Source organism: Carassius carassius, chromosome 3 (assembly GCF_963082965.1).
Source record: "Carassius carassius chromosome 3, fCarCar2.1, whole genome shotgun sequence".
NCBI lineage: Eukaryota > Metazoa > Chordata > Actinopteri > Cypriniformes > Cyprinidae > Carassius > Carassius carassius.
This window is the reverse complement of record NC_081757.1, coordinates 29,668,673-29,687,805: the sequence shown is the minus strand read 5'-3', so window position 1 is coordinate 29,687,805 and position 19,133 is coordinate 29,668,673. Positions and strand designations below refer to the sequence as shown.

The 19,133-nt window shown below is 43.8% G+C and overlaps 1 protein-coding gene across 2 annotated transcripts in view; it reads left to right on the top strand.

Annotated features, from left to right (window-relative positions):
• LOC132124661 (NACHT and WD repeat domain-containing protein 2) overlaps positions 1-19,133 on the top strand; it is a 92,415-nt gene that overhangs the window by 54,791 nt on the left and 18,491 nt on the right. For both annotated transcript variants that reach the window (XM_059535783.1, XM_059535790.1), the window contains one exon: positions 18,857-19,060. In XM_059535783.1, the coding sequence (XP_059391766.1) occupies positions 18,857-19,060 (204 nt within the window). The remainder of the gene's footprint in view (positions 1-18,856; positions 19,061-19,133) is intronic.

Genomic DNA, 19,133 nt, shown 5'->3' with positions numbered 1-19,133 from the left:
TATCGCATTGACGCATTAATTGATTATCACCGATAATTATTTTATCACGCGTTAATGCAGTTTTTTATTATTGTGAAAGTCTGTTGCTCACTGGCTCTTATTACACATACAGACTTATCATGTGTAACAGGAGGGGATGCTCCCTATCAAAATATTTTAAGCTAAGCATCAGCATTCACAAAACCACTGTTATTTTTAACAGGAAAGAATGCAACGAGCTCATAATCACGACTTCATAAAAGGGAAATAGGAAGTTTCCGATAGCGCGTGAATATAGCAGAGAAGCGCTTGCTCAGCACAGTGGAGTGCACTGTTTTGTTAACTTTCTGGTTTATTATTTTGAGTCGTATGGGACGTGGTAACACACGGCCCTCTCACAATATATTGCTTTACATTTATCGCTTTTCCCGCTCAGAAATATTCACACATTCATGCACCACGTATCAGAAGACCTGCGCTACAGCATGGTTACACTCACTAATCTATATATAACTGAACCGCGCTCTTACCCACCTCTTCCAACTGAGCCAGGGGCTGCTAAACGGAGGGATCACACTAGTCAAGGGGATTAAGATTGTGAGCACACCCTAATTATTCTACAACCCGAATTCCGGAAAAGTTGGGACGTTTTTTAAATTTTAATAAAATGAAAACTAAAAGACTTTCAAATCACATGAGCCAATATTTTATTCACAATAGAACATAGATAACATAGAAAATGTTTAAACTCAGAAAGTTTACAATTTTATGCACAAAATGAGCTCATTTCAATTTTGATTTCTGCTACAGGTCTCAAAATAGTTGGGACGGGGCATGTTTACCATGGTGTAGCATCTCCTTTTCTTTTCAAAACAGTTTGAAGACGTCTGGGCATTGAGGCTATGAGTTGCTGGAGTTTTGCTGTTGGAATTTGGTCCCATTTTTGCCTTTTATAGATTTCCAGCTGCTGAAGAGTTCGTGGTCGTCTTTGATGTATTTTTCGTTTAATGATGCGCCAAATGTTCTCTATAGGTGAAAGATCTGGACTGCAGGCAGGCCAGGTTAGCACCCGGACTCTTCTACGACGAAGCCATGCTGTTGTTATAGCTGCAGTATGTGGTTTTGCATTGTCCTGCTGAAATAAACAAGGCCTTCCCTGAAATAGACGTTGTTTGGAGGGAAGCATATGTTGCTCTAAAACCTTTATATACCTTTCAGCATTCACAGAGCCTTCCAAAACATGCAAGCTGCCCATACCGTATGCACTTATGCACCCCCATACCATCAGAGATGCTGGCTTTTGAACTGAACGCTGATAACATGCTGGAAGGTCTCCCTCCTCTTTAGCCCGGAGGACACGGCGTCCGTGATTTCCAACAAGAATGTCCAATTTGGACTCGTCTGACCCTAAAACACTATTCCACTTTGAAATAGTCCATTTTAAATGAGCCTTGGCCCACAGGACACGACGGCGCTTCTGGACCATGTTCACATATGGCTTCCTTTTTGCATGATAGAGCTTTAGTTGGCATCTGCTGATGGCACGGCGGATTGTGTTTACCGACAGTGGTTTCTGAAAGTATTCCTGGGCCCATTTAGTAATGTCATTGACACAATCATGCCGATGAGTGATGCAGTGTCGTCTGAGAGCCCGAAGACCACGGGCATCCAATAAAGGTCTCCGGCCTTGTCCCTTACGCACAGAGATTTCTCCAGTTTCTCTGAATCTTTTGATGATGTTATGCACTGTAAATGATGAGATTTGCAAAGCCTTTGCAATTTGACGTTGAGGAACATTGTTTTTAAAGTTTTCCACAATTTTTTTACGCAGTCTTTCACAGATTGGAGAGCCTCTGCCCATCTTTACTGCTGAGAGACTCTGCTTCTCTAAGACAAAGCTTTTATAGCTAATCATGTTACAGACCTGATATCAATTAACTTAATTAATTACTAGATGTTCTCCCAGCTGAATTTTTTCAAAACTGCTTGCTTTTTTAGCCATTTGTTGCCCCCGTGCCAACTTTTTTGAGACCTGTAGCACGCATTAAATTTTAAATGAGCTAATTAAGTGGATTAAAGTGTAAAATTTCTCAGTTTAAACATTTGCTACGTTATCTATGTTCTACTGTGAATAAAATATTGGCTCATGTGATTTGAAATTCCTTTAGTTTTCATTTTATTAAAATTAAAAAAACGTCCCAACTTTTCCGGAATTCGGGTTGTACCATATCCCACACACACGAGTCTCTACCCGCACATCAAGTGTTGTCCTGCGCCGCACTCTGCTGCGATGGGTCCTGCGATCGTGCAGGTCTCTACTCGGAAGATGCCTGTTATAATGTTATGATTGAGGCTCTGGACTTTTTATAATAAACTATAAAATATTTTCTATAAAAACGTTAATGTCCTGGAAGTGACAAATAGCTTGTTTTATATTTAATTTAATTACATTAATGTTATAAGTTACAATAAATATTGTTACTGCTACTATGTAAAAGGAATACTGTTGTAAAAAAAAAAAGCATTTTATTTGTTTAAAGTGGTTACTGTGGTTCAAGTAGCAGTACTTTTAAATGAAAAAAAGAAATCTTATAAAAAAAATATATAATAATTAACAATTGCAAAGTGGGTTAATCTGAATATTTGCTGTAAAAAGCTAGGATATGTTGAATAAAATTAATTTGTTTTGCCTGTTATTGATTGACCACTCTAAAATATGAGACACTAATGTTTCAGGAGTTAAGGACCCAGAATAGGACACATGCTTATTCGATTACTGATTTATGTATATGCTTTACTTTTTAAGATTAACTGTTTTTTCCAAAGGCATTGTTGGTTGCCAATGTTTTCTGTTATAGCTATGCAAAGATTTGCTTTTCAAAAACAGTATCGCCGCTTTTAAACCATTTCGGATGGTTTTAATATCTCATAGTAAAAAGAGGTGTTAAGTCTGATTTTGTGGTGACTGTGCTTTAAAATTAAACTACTATAATCTTAATTCAAATGATGAAGGATTCTGAAGACAGTAAGGTTAACCCTGCATGCTTTAAATGTTTGAGAACATTCATTAAAAAACTTAGTAAATGTAATCAAAAGGTAATCAAATGTAATATGTTACATTACTTTAATAAAGTAACTGAAATAGTTAGACTACTTGTATTTTTTCAATAGGGTTTACAATAGGGAATTTCATTTCCAAAGTAACCTTCCCAACACTACAAATATATACACTACTATTGTTACACTACAAACTCTTACGGATCACTCGGAGACAGAGGAGTAACAGATGAAGTTAGTATTTATTGTTAAGACACAAGCAGAGGAGCGGGAAGTGAAGAGTGGATGGGTGTTGGGATCCGTGCCGTGAAGGTAGTGACCACACACACGCACCGTAGGGGCTTTGAGGATCTTGGAGGCAATCCTTGGAGAGAAGATGGAAGAAGAGTCTTCGGAGGTTATCCTTGGAGAGAAGGTAAAGAGGAGTTAGTCCTTAAAAGTTAGCGCACAGGAATGATCTTGTCGCGAACATGACCGGACAATGACTGGGTGCGTGTGTGTTGCTTTTATGGTGCTGTGGTGGATGCCTGGTGATGAGGATCAGGTGGTGATGGTTAGTACTCAGGTTAGGGTGTGCGCTGTGATTGTGTAGAGGTGGAACCTGGCGTGTTTGTGACAGTACCCCCCTCCCCAGGGCCCGCTCCTGAGGGCCGGGGACCCCGACGTCGTGGTGGGCGTCCTCTTCCCCTGGGAGCTGGTCGGTTGGGGTGTCTGGAGTGGAAGGTATCCAGCAAGGCGGGATCCAAGATGTCATTGCGTGGGACCCAGGAACGTTCCTCTGGACCGTATCCTTCCCAGTCCACTAAGTATTCCAGCTGCCCACCACGCCGCCGGGAGTCCAGGATGTCCTTGACCGAGTAGGCTGCGCCGTCATCTAGGAGGAGAGGAGGGGGGGCTTCCGTCTCGCCAGGTTCTGTGGAGGGAAGAACAGAAGGATGGTGAGGTTTTAAGAGTGAGACATGGAAAGTGGGGTGAATCCGGTACTCGGGGGGAAGTTGAAGTTTGTAGGTGACCGGATTGATCTGCTGGGTGATTGTGAAAGGGCCAATGAACCTGGGACTGAGCTTGCGGCAGGGTAGACGCAGGCGGATGTCCCGGGTAGACAGCCAGACCTTCTGACCGGGTTGATACTGGGGAGCCTCGGAACGGCGAAGGTCGGCTGCCGTCCTGCGTCTACGGAGCGCCCGTTGCAGTTGGTGATGGGCCGCGTCCCAGACCCTCTCGCTCTCCTGGAACCAATAGTCGACCGCGGGAACATCAGAGGGCTCTCAAGACCAGGGGAATAGAGGTGGCTGGTAGTCGAGTACGCACTGGAAGGGTGTGAGTCCGGTGGTGGGTTGACAGAGGGAGTTCTGTGCGTACTCAGCCCACCCCAGGAATTGGTTCCAGGAGTTCAGGTGGCCGTGACAGAAGGTACGGAGGAAGCGTCCGATCTCCTGGACCTTTCTTTCCGTCTGCCTGTTGGACTGTGGGTGGTAGCCGGAGGACAGGCTGATGGCCACACCTAGGAGGGAGTGAAATGCTTTCCATACCCGGGAGATGAACTGGGGGCCACGATCCGACACTATGTCCTCTGGAATGCCGAAGTACCTGAAGACATGGTTAAACATTAGTTCTGCCGTTTCCATGGCAGTGGGGAGACCCTTCAGAGGAAGAAGAAAATCTATCTTTAGAAAATCTATCCACAATAATCAGAATACATGTGTTGTTGTCAGAGGGTGGAAGGTCTGTTATGAAATCCACTCCTAGGTGTGACCACGGGCGATTGGGAACGGGCAGAGGATGGAGTTTGCCAGATGGTAGATGGCGAGGACTCTTGGACATGGCGCAGCTGGTACATCCACTCATGTACCTTCTGACATCTGAGGCCATGTTGGGCCACCAGAAGCGTTCCCGTAGCAACGAGAGGGTTTCATTGACCCCCGGGTGACCAGTGCCAAGTGATGTATGGGTGGAGTGGATGAGTGGAGTGCGACATGTCCTAGGGATGTACTGGTGTCCTGGTGGGCAACCCGGCGGGGTGTTGTTAGGAGCTTTGGCTGGAGGTAGAGTCTCTGCTGACCAGGTGATAGGGGCGACTATGATATTGTCCGGGAGGATTGGTTCGGGGTTCTCAGATCTCTCTTTGGGTGCGTAACATCTGGACAGAGCATCGGCCTTAACATTCTTTGCCCCAGGGCGGTAGGAGATGGAGAAATGAAAGCGGGTGAAGAATAGCACCCAGCTTGTCTGGGGTTGAGTCCTCTTGGCTGCTTTAAGGTATTCCAGATTTTTATGGTCAGTGAGAACTTGAAAAGGATGTTTGGCTCCCTCCAGCCAATGTCTCCACTCCTCCAGGGCAAGCTTGATGGCAAGTAGCTCCCTATTTCCGATGTCATAATTAACCTCCGCCGGGTTGAGTTTCCTGGAGAAGAAGGCACATGGATGGAGGCGGCTGGGCGTCCCCTTCTGCTGAGACAGGACCGCTCCCACTTCGGTGGTAGAGGCGTCCACTTCCACGACGAATGGTAGATCTGGGTTCGGATGCACGAGGAGTGGGGCGGTCGTAAAGGCCAGCTTCAAAGCCTGGAAGGCTTCGGTGGCGGCAGGAGTCCATGACAGGGACTTGGGCTTCTGACGAATGAGGTTGGTTAGAGGACTGGTGATAGTACTAAAATTCTGAATGAATCGTCTATAAAAATTGGCAAAGCCAAGGAATCGCTGCAGTTCTTTTATGGTGGTAGGAATGGGCCAATCCCGGACGGCGCTTACCTTCCCCTCGTCCATCCGGATGCCACTGCGGTCGATGGTATATCCAAGGAACTGCACTGAGGGTTGATGGAAAGAACACTTCTCTGCTTTTAGGTAGAGCTGGTAGTCCCTCAGGCGTTGCAAGACCTCCGCAACGTGGTGTTTATGTTCTGCCTGGCTCCGGGAGTATATCAAGATGTCATCGATATAGACTAGGACGAACTGATGGAGGAAATCCCGGAGCACCTCATGTATGAAGTCCTGGAATACGGAGGGGGCGTTTACTAGCCCATACGGCATAACACAATACTCGTAGTGACCAGTATTGGTGATGAAGGCGGTCTTCCACTCGTCACCCTCACGTATCCGGATGAGGTTATACGCGCTGTGGAGGTCCAACTTGGAGAACACAGTGGCACCACGGAGATGTTCTAGGGCCGCTGGGACGAGGGGAAGAGGATAACGAAACTTCTGAGTTATCTTGTTAAGGGCTCTATAATCAATACATGGCCGTAAACCTCCATCCTTCTTGGCCACGAAGAAGAAACTGGAAGCAGCAGGGGAGGTAGATGGGCCGATGTATCCTTGAGCCAGCGCCTCCCTGATGTAATCCTCCATGGCCTTCTCCTCGGGAACGGATAGGGGATAGATCCGTCCCTTAGGCACTGGTTCACCCGGCAGCAGATCTATTGCACAGTCCCACGGCCGGTGTGGAGGCAGCTTGGAGGCCCGCTTCGGACAGAAGACATCACTGAAGGGGGCGTAGCACTGGGGTATGGAGATGGACTGGTTCTCGACAGGGCTTTCAATAGAGGTGGAGTAGACTGGTAGTGGTTCGGGGGGACGTTCCACTGGAACAGGACAGCCGGAGATACATGATTGAAAGCTGGCTTCGCCCCACTTCAGGATTTCTCCGGTCTTCCAGGAGATCACCGGGTTGTGCTGCTCCAACCATGGGCGCCCTAGGATGACGTCAGCGGTGGAATCCTCCAGAACCAGCAGATGGATGTCTTCGCGATGTAGGAGTCCTGTTTGAAGGGAGATAGGGTCCACGCAGTGGCGTACATACTTCTTGCTTAACGACCTGCCGGTGATTGTGTGGATCTGGTAAGCGGCCGGCGTGGCCGCGGTTGGGAGCCTGAGTTGACGGCAGAGGGCGCCGGAGATGAAGTTGCCGGCTGACCCAGAATCGAGGAGGGCGGAAACTGAAAGAGACACATCAGCCGCAGTAAGTGTCACAACAGTGGTGAGTGGTTTCATTTGGTATCGTGAAGGAAGGATGGCACTCACCATGGGACAAGGAGGATGAATGGGGCACCCAGCTATGGTATGCCCCGAAGCTGCACAATATAGACAAAGATTCTGGGCCAGCCGTCTTTGACGCTCCGCCATCGTGAGGCGGTATGAGTCCACTAACATGGGCTCGCTGGCTGGTTCTGGGGAGCTGACGTTCTCCGGTCGGCAGAGCGGTGTGGAGGAATGCGCCTGGCCCTGGTGCTCTTCTAAGCACGACTGCATACGAGTGGCGAAGCGGATGGACAGCTGGATGAATCGCTCGAGGCCGATAGTATCCTCGTATGCAGCGAGATGCAACCGCACTCTGGGTTCCAGTCCTTGGCGATAGGTAGTGAGAAGGGCCTGTTCGTTCCACCCACTAGAGGCCGCCAGAGTTCTGAACTGCAAGGCATAATCATTGACAGACATATTCCCTTGTTTCAAATTGTATAGTCTCTCACCTATCGAGGAGTCCCAGGCAGGTTTGCCGAAAACTTCCCGGAAATGTTCGATGAAGCTAGAATATGACTGGGTTACAGGGTTATTCTGGATCCAGAGAGAATCTGCCCACTGTAATGCCTTGCCTTGTAACTGGGAGATAATGAAAGCTACCTTGGATCGGTCCATTGGATATGAGAGCGGTTGCATCTCCAGGACCAGTGAACACTGAAGCAGGAAACCGCTGCATTCCTCCGCCAAACCAGAGTAGGGCACTGGCCGTGCCATGGGACTGGCGTGCATGGCAGGTGAAGGAGGGATGACGGGATCAGCGGAAGTGCTCGCTGGTGGTGGTGATGCAGGTGCTGACATGAGTGTCCGACTGAGTGCATCCACTAATTCCTGGAAGGGGTCCGTGAGGCTCATGCTTGTGTCTCTCGGTGCAGGTCCGGTCATCTGTTACGGATCACTCGGAGACAGAGGAGTAACAGATGAAGTTAGTATTTATTGTTAAGACACAAGCAGAGGAGCGGGAAGTGAGGAGTGGATGGGTGTTGGGATCCGTGCCGGGAAGGTAGTGACCACACACACGCGCCGTAGGGGCTTTGAGGATCTTTGAGGCAATCCTTGGAGAGAAGATGGAAGAAGAGTCTTCGAAGGTTATCCTTGGAGAGAAGGTAAAGAGGAGTTAGTCCTTAAAGTTAGCGCACAGGAATGATCTTGTCGCGAACGTGACCGGACAATGACTGGGTGCGTGTGTGTGGCTTTTATGGTGCTGTGGTGGATGCCTAGTGATGAGGATCAGGTGGTGATGGTTAGTACTCAGGTGAGGGTGTGCGCTGTGATTGTGTGGAGGTGGAACCTGGCGTGTTTGTGACACAAACATTTAGGGTCAGTAATTATTCAGGAAGGATTATTAAGGTGTTTTTTCAGGAAGGATGTATGTAATTGATCAAAAGAGACAGTAAAGATCATTATCATGTAACAAATGATTTATGTTTCAATTAAATGCTTTTCTTTTGAAGAAGCACAACTGTTTTCAACATTGATGTTAATAATACAAAATGTTTCTTGGACAACAAATCAGCATACAGTACGTCTGAAAGATCATATGACAATAATCCAAACCAATCTAATCCACATTATTTCTATAGCACATTTTACAAACACAAAGTTTCCAAAGTGCTGCACAAAAGACTCAGGACATACAAAGCAATTAAAATATATAGAATACAAAAGATAAAAATAATAAATACCACAAAAGGACCACACAACTCACGTGCAGTTAAAAGCCAAAGAATAAAAATGAGTCTTTAGACGAGCCTTAAAACACTCAACTGTAGGGGCAGTTCGAACATGGAGGGGCAGAGCGTTCCATAGTTTAGGTCCAACCACAGAGAATGCCCTGTCCCCCCGAGTTTTAAGTCTTGACTTAGGGACTGCAAGCTGTAGCTGGCCCTCTGACCTCAGTGTCCGCTCTGGCGTATAAATTTGGATGAGGTCCGAGATATATGTTGGGGCCAGTCCATTTACAGCATTAAAAACAAACAATAAAATCTTAAAATCAATCCTAAAACGAACAGGAAGCCAGTGCAATGAGGCAAGAATTGGAGTGATATGAAAACGCTTTTTGGTTCCTTTTAAAAGACGTGCTGCAGAATTTTTAACTAACTGTAAGCGTGAAAGTGTGTTTTGATTTATACCAATATAAATTGCATTACAGTAGTCTAAACGAGAAGAAATAAAGGCATGTGTAACTTGTTCAAAACTGTTAAAAGACAAAAACGGTTTAACTTTGGCTAAAAGGTGAAGATGATAAAAACTAGATTTCACTACTGCTTTTGATTTGTTTGTTTAGTTTAAAATCACTGTCTATTTTTACCCCAAGGTTAGTTACAACAGGATGCACAAAATCATTGAGGGAGCCTAAATCTATCATGGGGTTAGTGGGGCCAAACTGGATAATCTCTGTTCCTCTTCAGGAACTCGAGCTGCGTCGAGAACGTTTGTGGAACGCGTCCAGCGTGACGTCTCTGAATAATGTGTATAATCAGTCCAAAGGAAGGGCGATACGTCATAGGTGGGTGACGTCAGAGACCAGGAAGCATAAAGCATGAGGGACGAAGCTGGAAATCAGCCTTGTGTCTTCAGCAAGCGCTCTGTGTGTGTGTGTCAGTCGCTATCTGTTTGTGAGTCTTATTTAGTGTGTTTGTCCACTGATAAACTCCATTGTCAAAGCTTCAATCAAGAGAAGTTTTGGGCGAGAGCAGGCAGCGTTCAGGCTGTGTGTTTTCCCTGCCAAAAAAAAAGGTAGGGACACACGCAGATCGTGTGTTGTCTGCTTGAGAGTGAAGCGCGCAGTGTCAGCTCTCGAGGGAGTTGACGGCTGCGATGCGAGTGCACACTGTAGTGAGAGGCCACAGAATCCAGTTCTGGTGGGCCCCAAGCAGGCTATGGTAATGGAACAGAAGTAGACTCTCTCTGAGGACGGAGACCATCGATGTGGTCCCTCCTTGGTTTGCAGAGTCCAGGTCCTACAGCCGGTACTTCACTGTTCCAAGGAAGGATGAGGTGTTGTGTCCTTTTCTAGATCTGTGCTTTTTGAACCTCTCAGTCAGGGGACTGAAGTTTAGCACGCCTGCACAGGCCAAGTCCGAGGACTGGTGTGTCATGATCTATCAAAAGATGCACTTATCTCCATACTTCATCATTGGAAGTTCCTGAGGTTTGCTTTTGGGGGCAAAAGCCTACCAATACGGATCTTCGACTGGCCTTGCACTCTCACTCCACACTTTCACGGCTCATCCACATTGACGATTGGTTGATATCAGCTCAATCTGAGCAGATGACGGTTCTGCACCGAGATGCCGTTCTCGCTCACATGAAAGAGCTGGGGTTAAGACTTAACGCCAAGAAAAGTGTGCTTTCTCCAGTTCAGAGAACCACTTATCTGGGCATGGTGTGGGATTCGACCACGATGCAGGCACGTATGTCACCTGCTCGGATCGAGTCGATCCTCACTGCAGTCGCGAGAGTGAGAGAAGGCCGGTCACTCACTGTCAAGCAGTCACGGAGATTGCTGGGTCTGATGGCAGCTGCGTCCAACGTGAATACTATTGGCCTGCTGTACATGAGACCCCTACAGTGGTGGCTCAAGACCAAGGGGTTCTCACCCACTTTGGAAACCCACTTTGCATGCTAAAGGTCATGCGGCGCTGCCTACGTGCCTTGGATATGTGGAGGAAGCCTTGGTTCTTGTCTCAGGGCCCGGTGCTGGGAGCTCCTTGTCACCGCGGGATGCTAGCGACAGACGCGTCCCTCACCGGCTGGGGTGCGGTCATGAGTGGCCACCCTGCCCGCGGTCTGTTAAGTGGTCGCCATCTGACATGGCACATCAACTGCCTGGAGATGCTGGCCGTGCTTTGTGCACTTCATTATTTTCTCCCAGACCTAAGAGGTCGCCATGTGTTGGTGCGCACCGACAACACAGCGGTGGTCTCTTACATCAACCACCAAGGAGGTCTGCACTCACGCCGTTTATACAACTAGCGTACCAGATCCTTGTGTGGGCCCAGGACGAATTCCTCTCGCTCAGAGCAGTTCACATTCTTAATATGGGAGCAGACATCCTGTTGAAGCAGGGGCCAAGGCCCGGGGAATGGCGGCTTCACACCAAGGGGATGAAGCAGAGTTGGAGAGTTTGGCCAGACTCGGGTGGATCTGTTTGCGACTCGAGACACATCGCACTGTCCCCTCTGGCTTCTTCTGACTCATCCAGCTCCACTGGGCCTGGACGCCATGGTACAGACGTGGCCGAGGTTTCATCTGTACATTTTTTCCCCCGATTGCTCTGCTCTCTAAAGTTCTGGAGAGAGTGCGCCGGGACGGAGCTGGCTGCTGTTAGTAGCCCCGTTCTGGCCGGGCCGGGAATGGTTCCTGGGCCTGATTTCTCTTTTTGACGGCACTCCATGGGAGGTTCCCGTCAGGAGAGATCTCCTCTCGCAGGAGGAGGGTGCGCCCCCGCATGGAGCTTAGAGACTGTAGGTGTGGTCTCTGAAGAGGCACAACTCTTAGCTTCCCGTCTCTCAACCGAGGTTGTAAGACCGTTCTCCAATCCAGAGCTACCTCAATGAGGAAACTGTATGCCTTGAAGTGGAAGCTTTTCACTTCTTGGTGCGGAGACCGCCAGCTCGACCCAGTTAACTGCCCGTATGGTACAGTGCTGGAGTTCCTGCAGGCTCTCCGCAGGGTTGACCCACTCCACCCTGAAGGTCTACGTGGCGGCCATGGTGGCCTACCGCGCCCCTCTCGGTGGCTAGTCAGTGAGCGGAAACCCTTTGGTTACATGTTTCCTCCATGGTGCGCTGAGGCTGAGGCCTCCGGCCAGAAGAAGCTTATGCTAAGCGTTGATCAGGATGTTATCCTAAGCCTCGAGTCTTCTGATCTCCCCTCTCCTGGGGGTCAAGACTCACTCCTTCTGAAGTTTGGCCATTGGACGGGTTGTCCCCGAGTTCTGTCAGGCTCCTTATCTTGCTTTAGCTGTGCTCTTCCACACTAGGCAGAGATTTGAAAGTTTGGCGGCATGGGCATTCTCGTTCCCCAAACGTTCTCGACGCAGCTCGAGTTCCTGAAGAGGAACATCTAAGGTTACGTATGTAACCCTGGTTCCTCGAAGGAATGAGACGCTGCGTCGCAGTGCCACACTTCCGGCATCTCTGGCTGGCGCTTGCTTCATCCTTTGAGGCTGATTTCCGGCTTCGCCGCTCATGCTTTATGCTTCCTGGTCTCTGACGTCACCCGCCTATGACGTCTCGCCCTTCCTTTGGACTGATTATACACATTATTCAGAGACGTCATGCTGGACGCGTTCCCCAAACGTTCTCGACGCAGCTTCTCGTTCCTTCGAGGAACCAGGGTTACATACGTAACCTTAGACATTTTACTCTCATTTAGTAAAAAATTTTGGGCCAACCACGCTTTGACGTCATTTAAACATTCAAGAAGGGGTGTCAGGGGGCTGCCTTCATGCTTTCTGATTGGCATATAAATTTGACAATCATCAGCATACAGATGATAGGAGATGCCATGATTTTTAAAAATTATTCCAAGTGGAAGGAGGTACAATGCAAAAAGAATAGGACCAAGAATTGATCCCTGGGGGACCCCACAGTTTAAAGGTGCAGTTGATGAAGTAGAGTCCCCCATTTTAACAAAAAAGCATCTCCCTGAAAGATATGACTGAAACCACTTTAGGGCAGTCCCCCTGACTCCCACACAGTTTTCCAGACGAGATAAAAGAATTTTGTGGTCAACTGTGTCAAAAGCAGCAGTGAGATCTAAAAGCACTAAAAGTGCAGACTCAGTGCTATGATATACTTTAAAACCTGAATGAAAAGTATCTAGGATGCCTTGTACCTCCAGAAAAGACTGTAGCTGCAAAAATATTTTTTTTGCCAAAATTTTCGATAAAAAAGGAAGCTTTGAAATAGGACGAAAATTTGAAACATTTGTAGACTCAAGTCCAGCTTTCTTAATCAGTGACTCAATCACTGCTTTTTTACAAAATGCAGGCACAACTCCAGAAGACAGGCTACTATTTATAATTTCCTCAACATGAGAGCCTATCGTTTCCCACACATCCTTAAAAAAGTGTGGAGGGACAGGGTCCATAGAGCATGTGGAGGGTTTAATTTGATTGATAATCTTTGTAAGAGATAACAATGAAACTGGCTGAAACTGACAAAAAATAGCTGAACATTGCATGTTTAAGGAAAAGTTTAAAGAAAGGGGCAATATATTGGCTCTAATATTTGAAGCTTTACTGTTAAAAAAGGCCAAAAAAAAATTCACAAATATCAGGTGAAAATTCAATAGAAGTGGATTGTGGAGGGTTCAACACAGACCCAATAGTTTTAAAAAGAACAAGTGGATTTTTGACATTTTGAGAAACTATTTCTGTAAAATATTGTGTTTGTTTAACTTTAACAATTTTTGATAGTTTCTCCAACTGTCCTGTAAAATCTGATAGAACACCTGCAGCCCATCCTTTTTCCACCGACGCTCTGCCCTTCTACACTCTCGCCTGGATGCGCGTGTGGCTTCACAGTGCCATGGCTCAGGCTTTGGTCTAGGGCTAATTGCTCTTATTGGAGCTACAGTGTCCATGACCTCAGAACAGGTTGACAGAAAAACATTTGTTAATTGCTCTGTATCATAGGCAACTTAACTACTGTTTGCTTGCACATTAGCAGCAAAAAGGAAGAAAAACACGAGGAGGTGTCGGGCTTAAAAGTGCCGCCACGCACAGGAGCGGGTGGTTTTGCTAAATCATTAAAAACTAAATCAAACATGTCAGGACAATGATCCGAAAAAATAGCATCAGACACCAATACATTATCAATAGGCAACCCAAAGGACAATACAAGATCCAATAAATGGCCATGTATTTGTGTGGATCCTGCAACATGTTGAATTAAATTAAAACCATAAATCAAATCTAAAAACTCTTTCGCCATAGCTTTTGAAGGGCAACAGACATGTACATTAAAATCACCAACAATTAGAATCTTATCATAATTTGTCCTTATAAAAGCAATAAAATCAGAAAAATCCTTAATAAAGTCCTGATTATGCTTTGGCGGCCGATATATCACCACGCACAGAACAGGATTTCGTGCACCCAGTTCAAAACAGCTTAGCTGAAATGAAGTAAAAGCCATCGACAATGGCTTACAATATAAGCGACTCTTTAATATTGTGGCAATTCCTCCTCCACGTCCAGTCGTATGCGGTGTGTTTATAAAAGTACACTCGGGAGGTAACAGTTCCCCAGTCAATAAAGACTGGAGTAGCGGAGAAAAATTTAGCTTTGCCATAACAGTAATAAATTACATTTTATTAACAGAAAACAGTTATTTTAAACTGTAGTAATATTTTTAAAGTTCTAATTGATTTTACTGTATAGATTTTTGATCAAACAATTGCAGCCTAGATAAGCATAAGAGGTTAAGAGATCTTACCCAACTTCTGAATGATAGTGTACATCGAAAATATAAAAAAGTAGGAGAATTTAATTTACCTGGACCTCCAATGTCTTTTCAATGTGCTTCATTTCATTGTAAAATTGCATTTGAGCCCCAAGTCTCAAAAAGAAAAACATTCCTAAACAATGAACTTGACATTCCTCAAAGATAAATTAATTCTGAACAACACTCCCCACACTCTCCACTTTCCACAATGCTCTGAGGTTATGGTTTCCTAGAACAGTAACAGTAAGACAGACATCAAAGCTCTTGCAAGAGGAGACAGCAGCTGAAACTTACTGTCACACAGCCTGGGGCAGAGACAGAGACAGAGAGAGAGATGAGCAGAAAGAGCTAAAAGGCAAGAAAACAAGAGGACAGTAACTGAGCCGCAGAACAACAGAGGAGTGGATGAGAAAATGAAGGCACTATGATACACATTCCTAATTTGACTTCAAAGTGTCTGTTTATTCTAGTACCTGTTAATGTGTCATCAAAGTGTGGCACGGTATCAAGGGACTGTGTCTCACAGCACCCAGCGTCCAGAGTGCTTGGTTTCACATGGAACTGAATGTTTAGGGGCTAAACAGAATATACTAGCACTGTCAAATGATTAACCGCGATTAACTGCATCCAAAATAAAAGTTTTTGTTTACACTATATATATATATATATATATATATATATATATATATATATATATATATATATATATATACAGTACAGACCAAAAGTTTGGACACACCTGCTCATTCAAAGAGTTTTCTTTATTTTCATGACTATGAAAATTGTAGTCACACTGAAGGCAACAAGGGCTATTTGACCAAGAAGGAGAGTGATGGGGTGCTGTGCCAGATGACCTGGCCTCCACAGTCACCGGACCTGAACCCAATCGAGATGGTTTAGGGGTGAGCTGGACCGCAGACAGAAGGCAAAAGGGCCAACAAGTGCTAAGCATCTCTCGGGGAACTCCTTCAAGACTGTTGGAAGACCATTTCAGGTGACTACCTCTTGAAGCTCATCAAGAGAATGCCAAGAGTGTGCAAAGCAGTAATCACACTTTTTTGTTATGTATATAATTCCATATATAATTCCACGTGTTAATTCATAGTTTTGATGCCTTCAGTGTGAATCTACAATTTTCATAGTCATGAAAATAAAGAAAACTCTTTGAATGAGAAGGTGTGTCCAAACTTTTGGTCTGTATTGTATATATATATATATATATATATATATATATATATATATATATATACTGTGCATATTTATTATGTATATACAAATACAAACACGTGCATGTATAAGAAAATGTTATGTTTATATATTAAATATATTTATACATAAAATACAAGAATATAAATATATAAATGTTTATACATGTGAATATTTTCTAAATATATACTGTGTGTGTGTGTCTATTTACTGTATATATACATAATAAATATACACACTACACAAACATATATTATGTAAGCAAAAGCTTTTATTTTGGATGCTTAATCATTTGACAGCACTATTATACACTCTTGATTTCTCCATACTTAAAGAAAAACACTAGTTTATCTGTAAGAAGACCAAGCAAACCATCTCAGAGGAACAGTATAGCAACACAGATTGTACTATAGGGTCATTTTACAGACTCGCTCTCTATTTCTCTCTTACACACCTTGTTGTTCTTCACGCCCCGGGGGTGCAGATGATAGTCCGTATCCTCAGCAGCAGATTTCATGGCAGCAGAGGTGTCTCTGAGCCCTGCGTGATAAAACATGAGACAGTTGTACGTCTTACATGTTTTTGTGAGTGTGTGTGCCTCAATTGCCAAGGGGACGTATTTCCACACTGACACCGTAACACTCGTTTGACCAGCTTTTCACAGTCTCTCTATTCCTGTTATCTACTGTCTGAGGCTGTGACAAAGACATGAGCTGGAACCTCTATAAAAAAATTTTTTTTTTTTTTGAGCAACATATGAAAGCATTACCATCAATTATTCAACATATATTCTTTTTTTATATTTTGTAGATTATATATTTTGTAGCTATTTTCACAACTGTTTAAAACCTCAAAGATTGGATATGACATTTATTACAGGCCAAAAAGATTCAGAGTTACACCGGGTGAATTGTAAAGTGTAGTTCATCTTCCACATCCAATGTGATGAAATTGAGAAGACTGAAATTGGAACCAAATGATTTTCTGACATGTTTAGAGTTGCTGGAGGCTGAACAGTGTGTATGAATGAGCTTGATGATACCTAGCTTTTTTTCTTTTCAGGGTTTCATTCTGGTGCTCAGAATGTCTGTGATTAAGTGAAATTTGCACACACACACAGAGAGACATGCACACACAACTTTCAGAGGAAATCAATAATGGCTTTACAAAGCTGTTTTTAATATTTATAGATTTTTTTTGTGTTGCCTGCTAAGGTTGTAATGTTTTGAAGTTATGGGTTCTTCTGAGTACACACAGTTTACACCTCTTTTTTTTTAATTAATATATTTTGTTTAAAAATAAGAGAGTAATATGTAGGTTTAAAAATGTGGGCTATTTTTGAGAAATTTAAAAGGATAGTTAAACCATATATGCTTTAATTTCTTTCGATTTATTTTTTATTTTATAAATATTTTATTATTTATTTTTATTATTATTATTATTTTTTTTTTTTTTTTACTACTATCCTGTAAAAGAATAGTCATTTTTGGGTGGACTGTTGTTTAATTAAATCAAAAGATTTCATTGGAGCTGATTTGTGTGATCCTCATATACAATTTTCATGGATATTGCAAAAAAAAGTATGCTTCTTGCATCACATTGTAGAGTGATGTAGTTCATGAGAAAAATTTAAAGAATTCCTCAGTTTTTTATTTTATTTTATTAAAAGCGTTAAATATAATAATAACACAGTAATAACACTGTAACATCCAACACTGACGTTTTTGCACCTTCATTGAGAATTGATTTGTCAAATATAATGTGGTTTTAAGTAAAAAAAAAAAAATATATATATATATATATATATATATATATATATATATTGAATGTATTAGGAAGGTTAAGAATTTTTTTTTTTTTATCATATCAACTTTGCTTATATGAAAAGTATTAAAAAGCAGAAGGCGAGGGGGACAGAGTTGGGTTTTTGCTCATCACTCTCGTTCTTAATCTAGTTGGCAGAGTTTCATAGTCCTTATACTCCTCAGTACTGTACACTAAACAGGAATAATGTATCTTTCTCTGTGTAGGAAGGAGTTGGAAAGAATTTGAGAGACAAAAAAGAGAACGTATAAGCTCAAATGAAAAGGAAGAGCGAGACAGATAGATGCACAGTGATGTAAAGGTCGGGTAAGCAAAGCATTAAAAGTTCACCCCAGTAGCCATTAAAAAATACTGAATTAGCTGTCACATAAATCATCTCACAGCATCACTGTCACATTGTTCCTGTAGGAAACCTACAATTTCAGTAGAGATATAAGCCAAGGCCAAGACTTTCTATTTGGATTCTGCTACTATTCTTTAATCAGAGACCAAGAAATCCCACAACCCCTGTCTCATCTCCTGCAAAGTCTCTAATGTATATGTTTTTGAAGAAGGGCCAGACCATCAGTCTATAGGCTTATCCAGCACACGTTGAATACTCTGTCACTGGCGGTTATAGGCTTGTGGACACAATGACAGTGGCAAACGTAGAGAATTGGCTTTCTAATCTCAGCGGCATGGACAACAGTCACGCAGTAGCTAAATAGCTTGGAAAAGAAAGAAAGGTTGGCAGTGGTATGCTCTAAAGCTAACAGCCTTTACTGTATTGTTGTGAATTCATTACAAACTTGCAATGGTAAATGGCATGTGGACTGGTTAATTTTCTGTAGTTTTCGAACTCAGTTTTTTCTTTGTATAAACCCTGTTAATAAGTCTTAATTGATTATTTTGGCATATCACATTTGTAATTATTAACCGTGGTTTCACATTGTTCACACTTTATCCTGTCTTAATAATTAATCCCAGGTTTAAAGATTACTTACTGTTTACTTGTAAACTTTGGGTTAATGTTCTTATTTGCATATTTATGAGGTCAGTTTGCAATGTCTACTCGATGTTATCAACCTCATAATATGCAAACCAGAATACCGCTAGTGACAGGAACCGCAAGCAGTGCTAAGCTTCAAAATAATGAGTGTAAACTGTTGGTTTACCCAGGGTTAAAAGTGGCCTTAGTCCAGATTTTTAAAAGATAATAAGCAAGGTTATGCACAGTGTAACAGCCCTTTGTGTTTCTCTTTTCCTCTTCATTTATTTCTGCTTTTATAATATGCTGTGATAAGATAAAGTTGTAAATAAAGTTTCTCTCTCTTTCCCAGGGGCTCATTGGAGAGAAGTACGGCAGCATTCGGGTCCCAGGGGAGGTGGAGTCAGCTGAGTTTGAGATGATTTTAGATGCGGCGGTGGAGGCGGGACTAGACACACGGATCTTGGAGGAGTGGTATTGTCGAGATGAGAACTCAGTCCCGCCTGCCTACTACCTAAAACCGAAAGCTGAGATGCTGAAAAACTACCAGAACTCTGTAAGTAGAGCAGGAAGGAATGAATATGTTTGAAAAACTGGGATATCTTATAAGAGATTAGTGTTTAGAAACA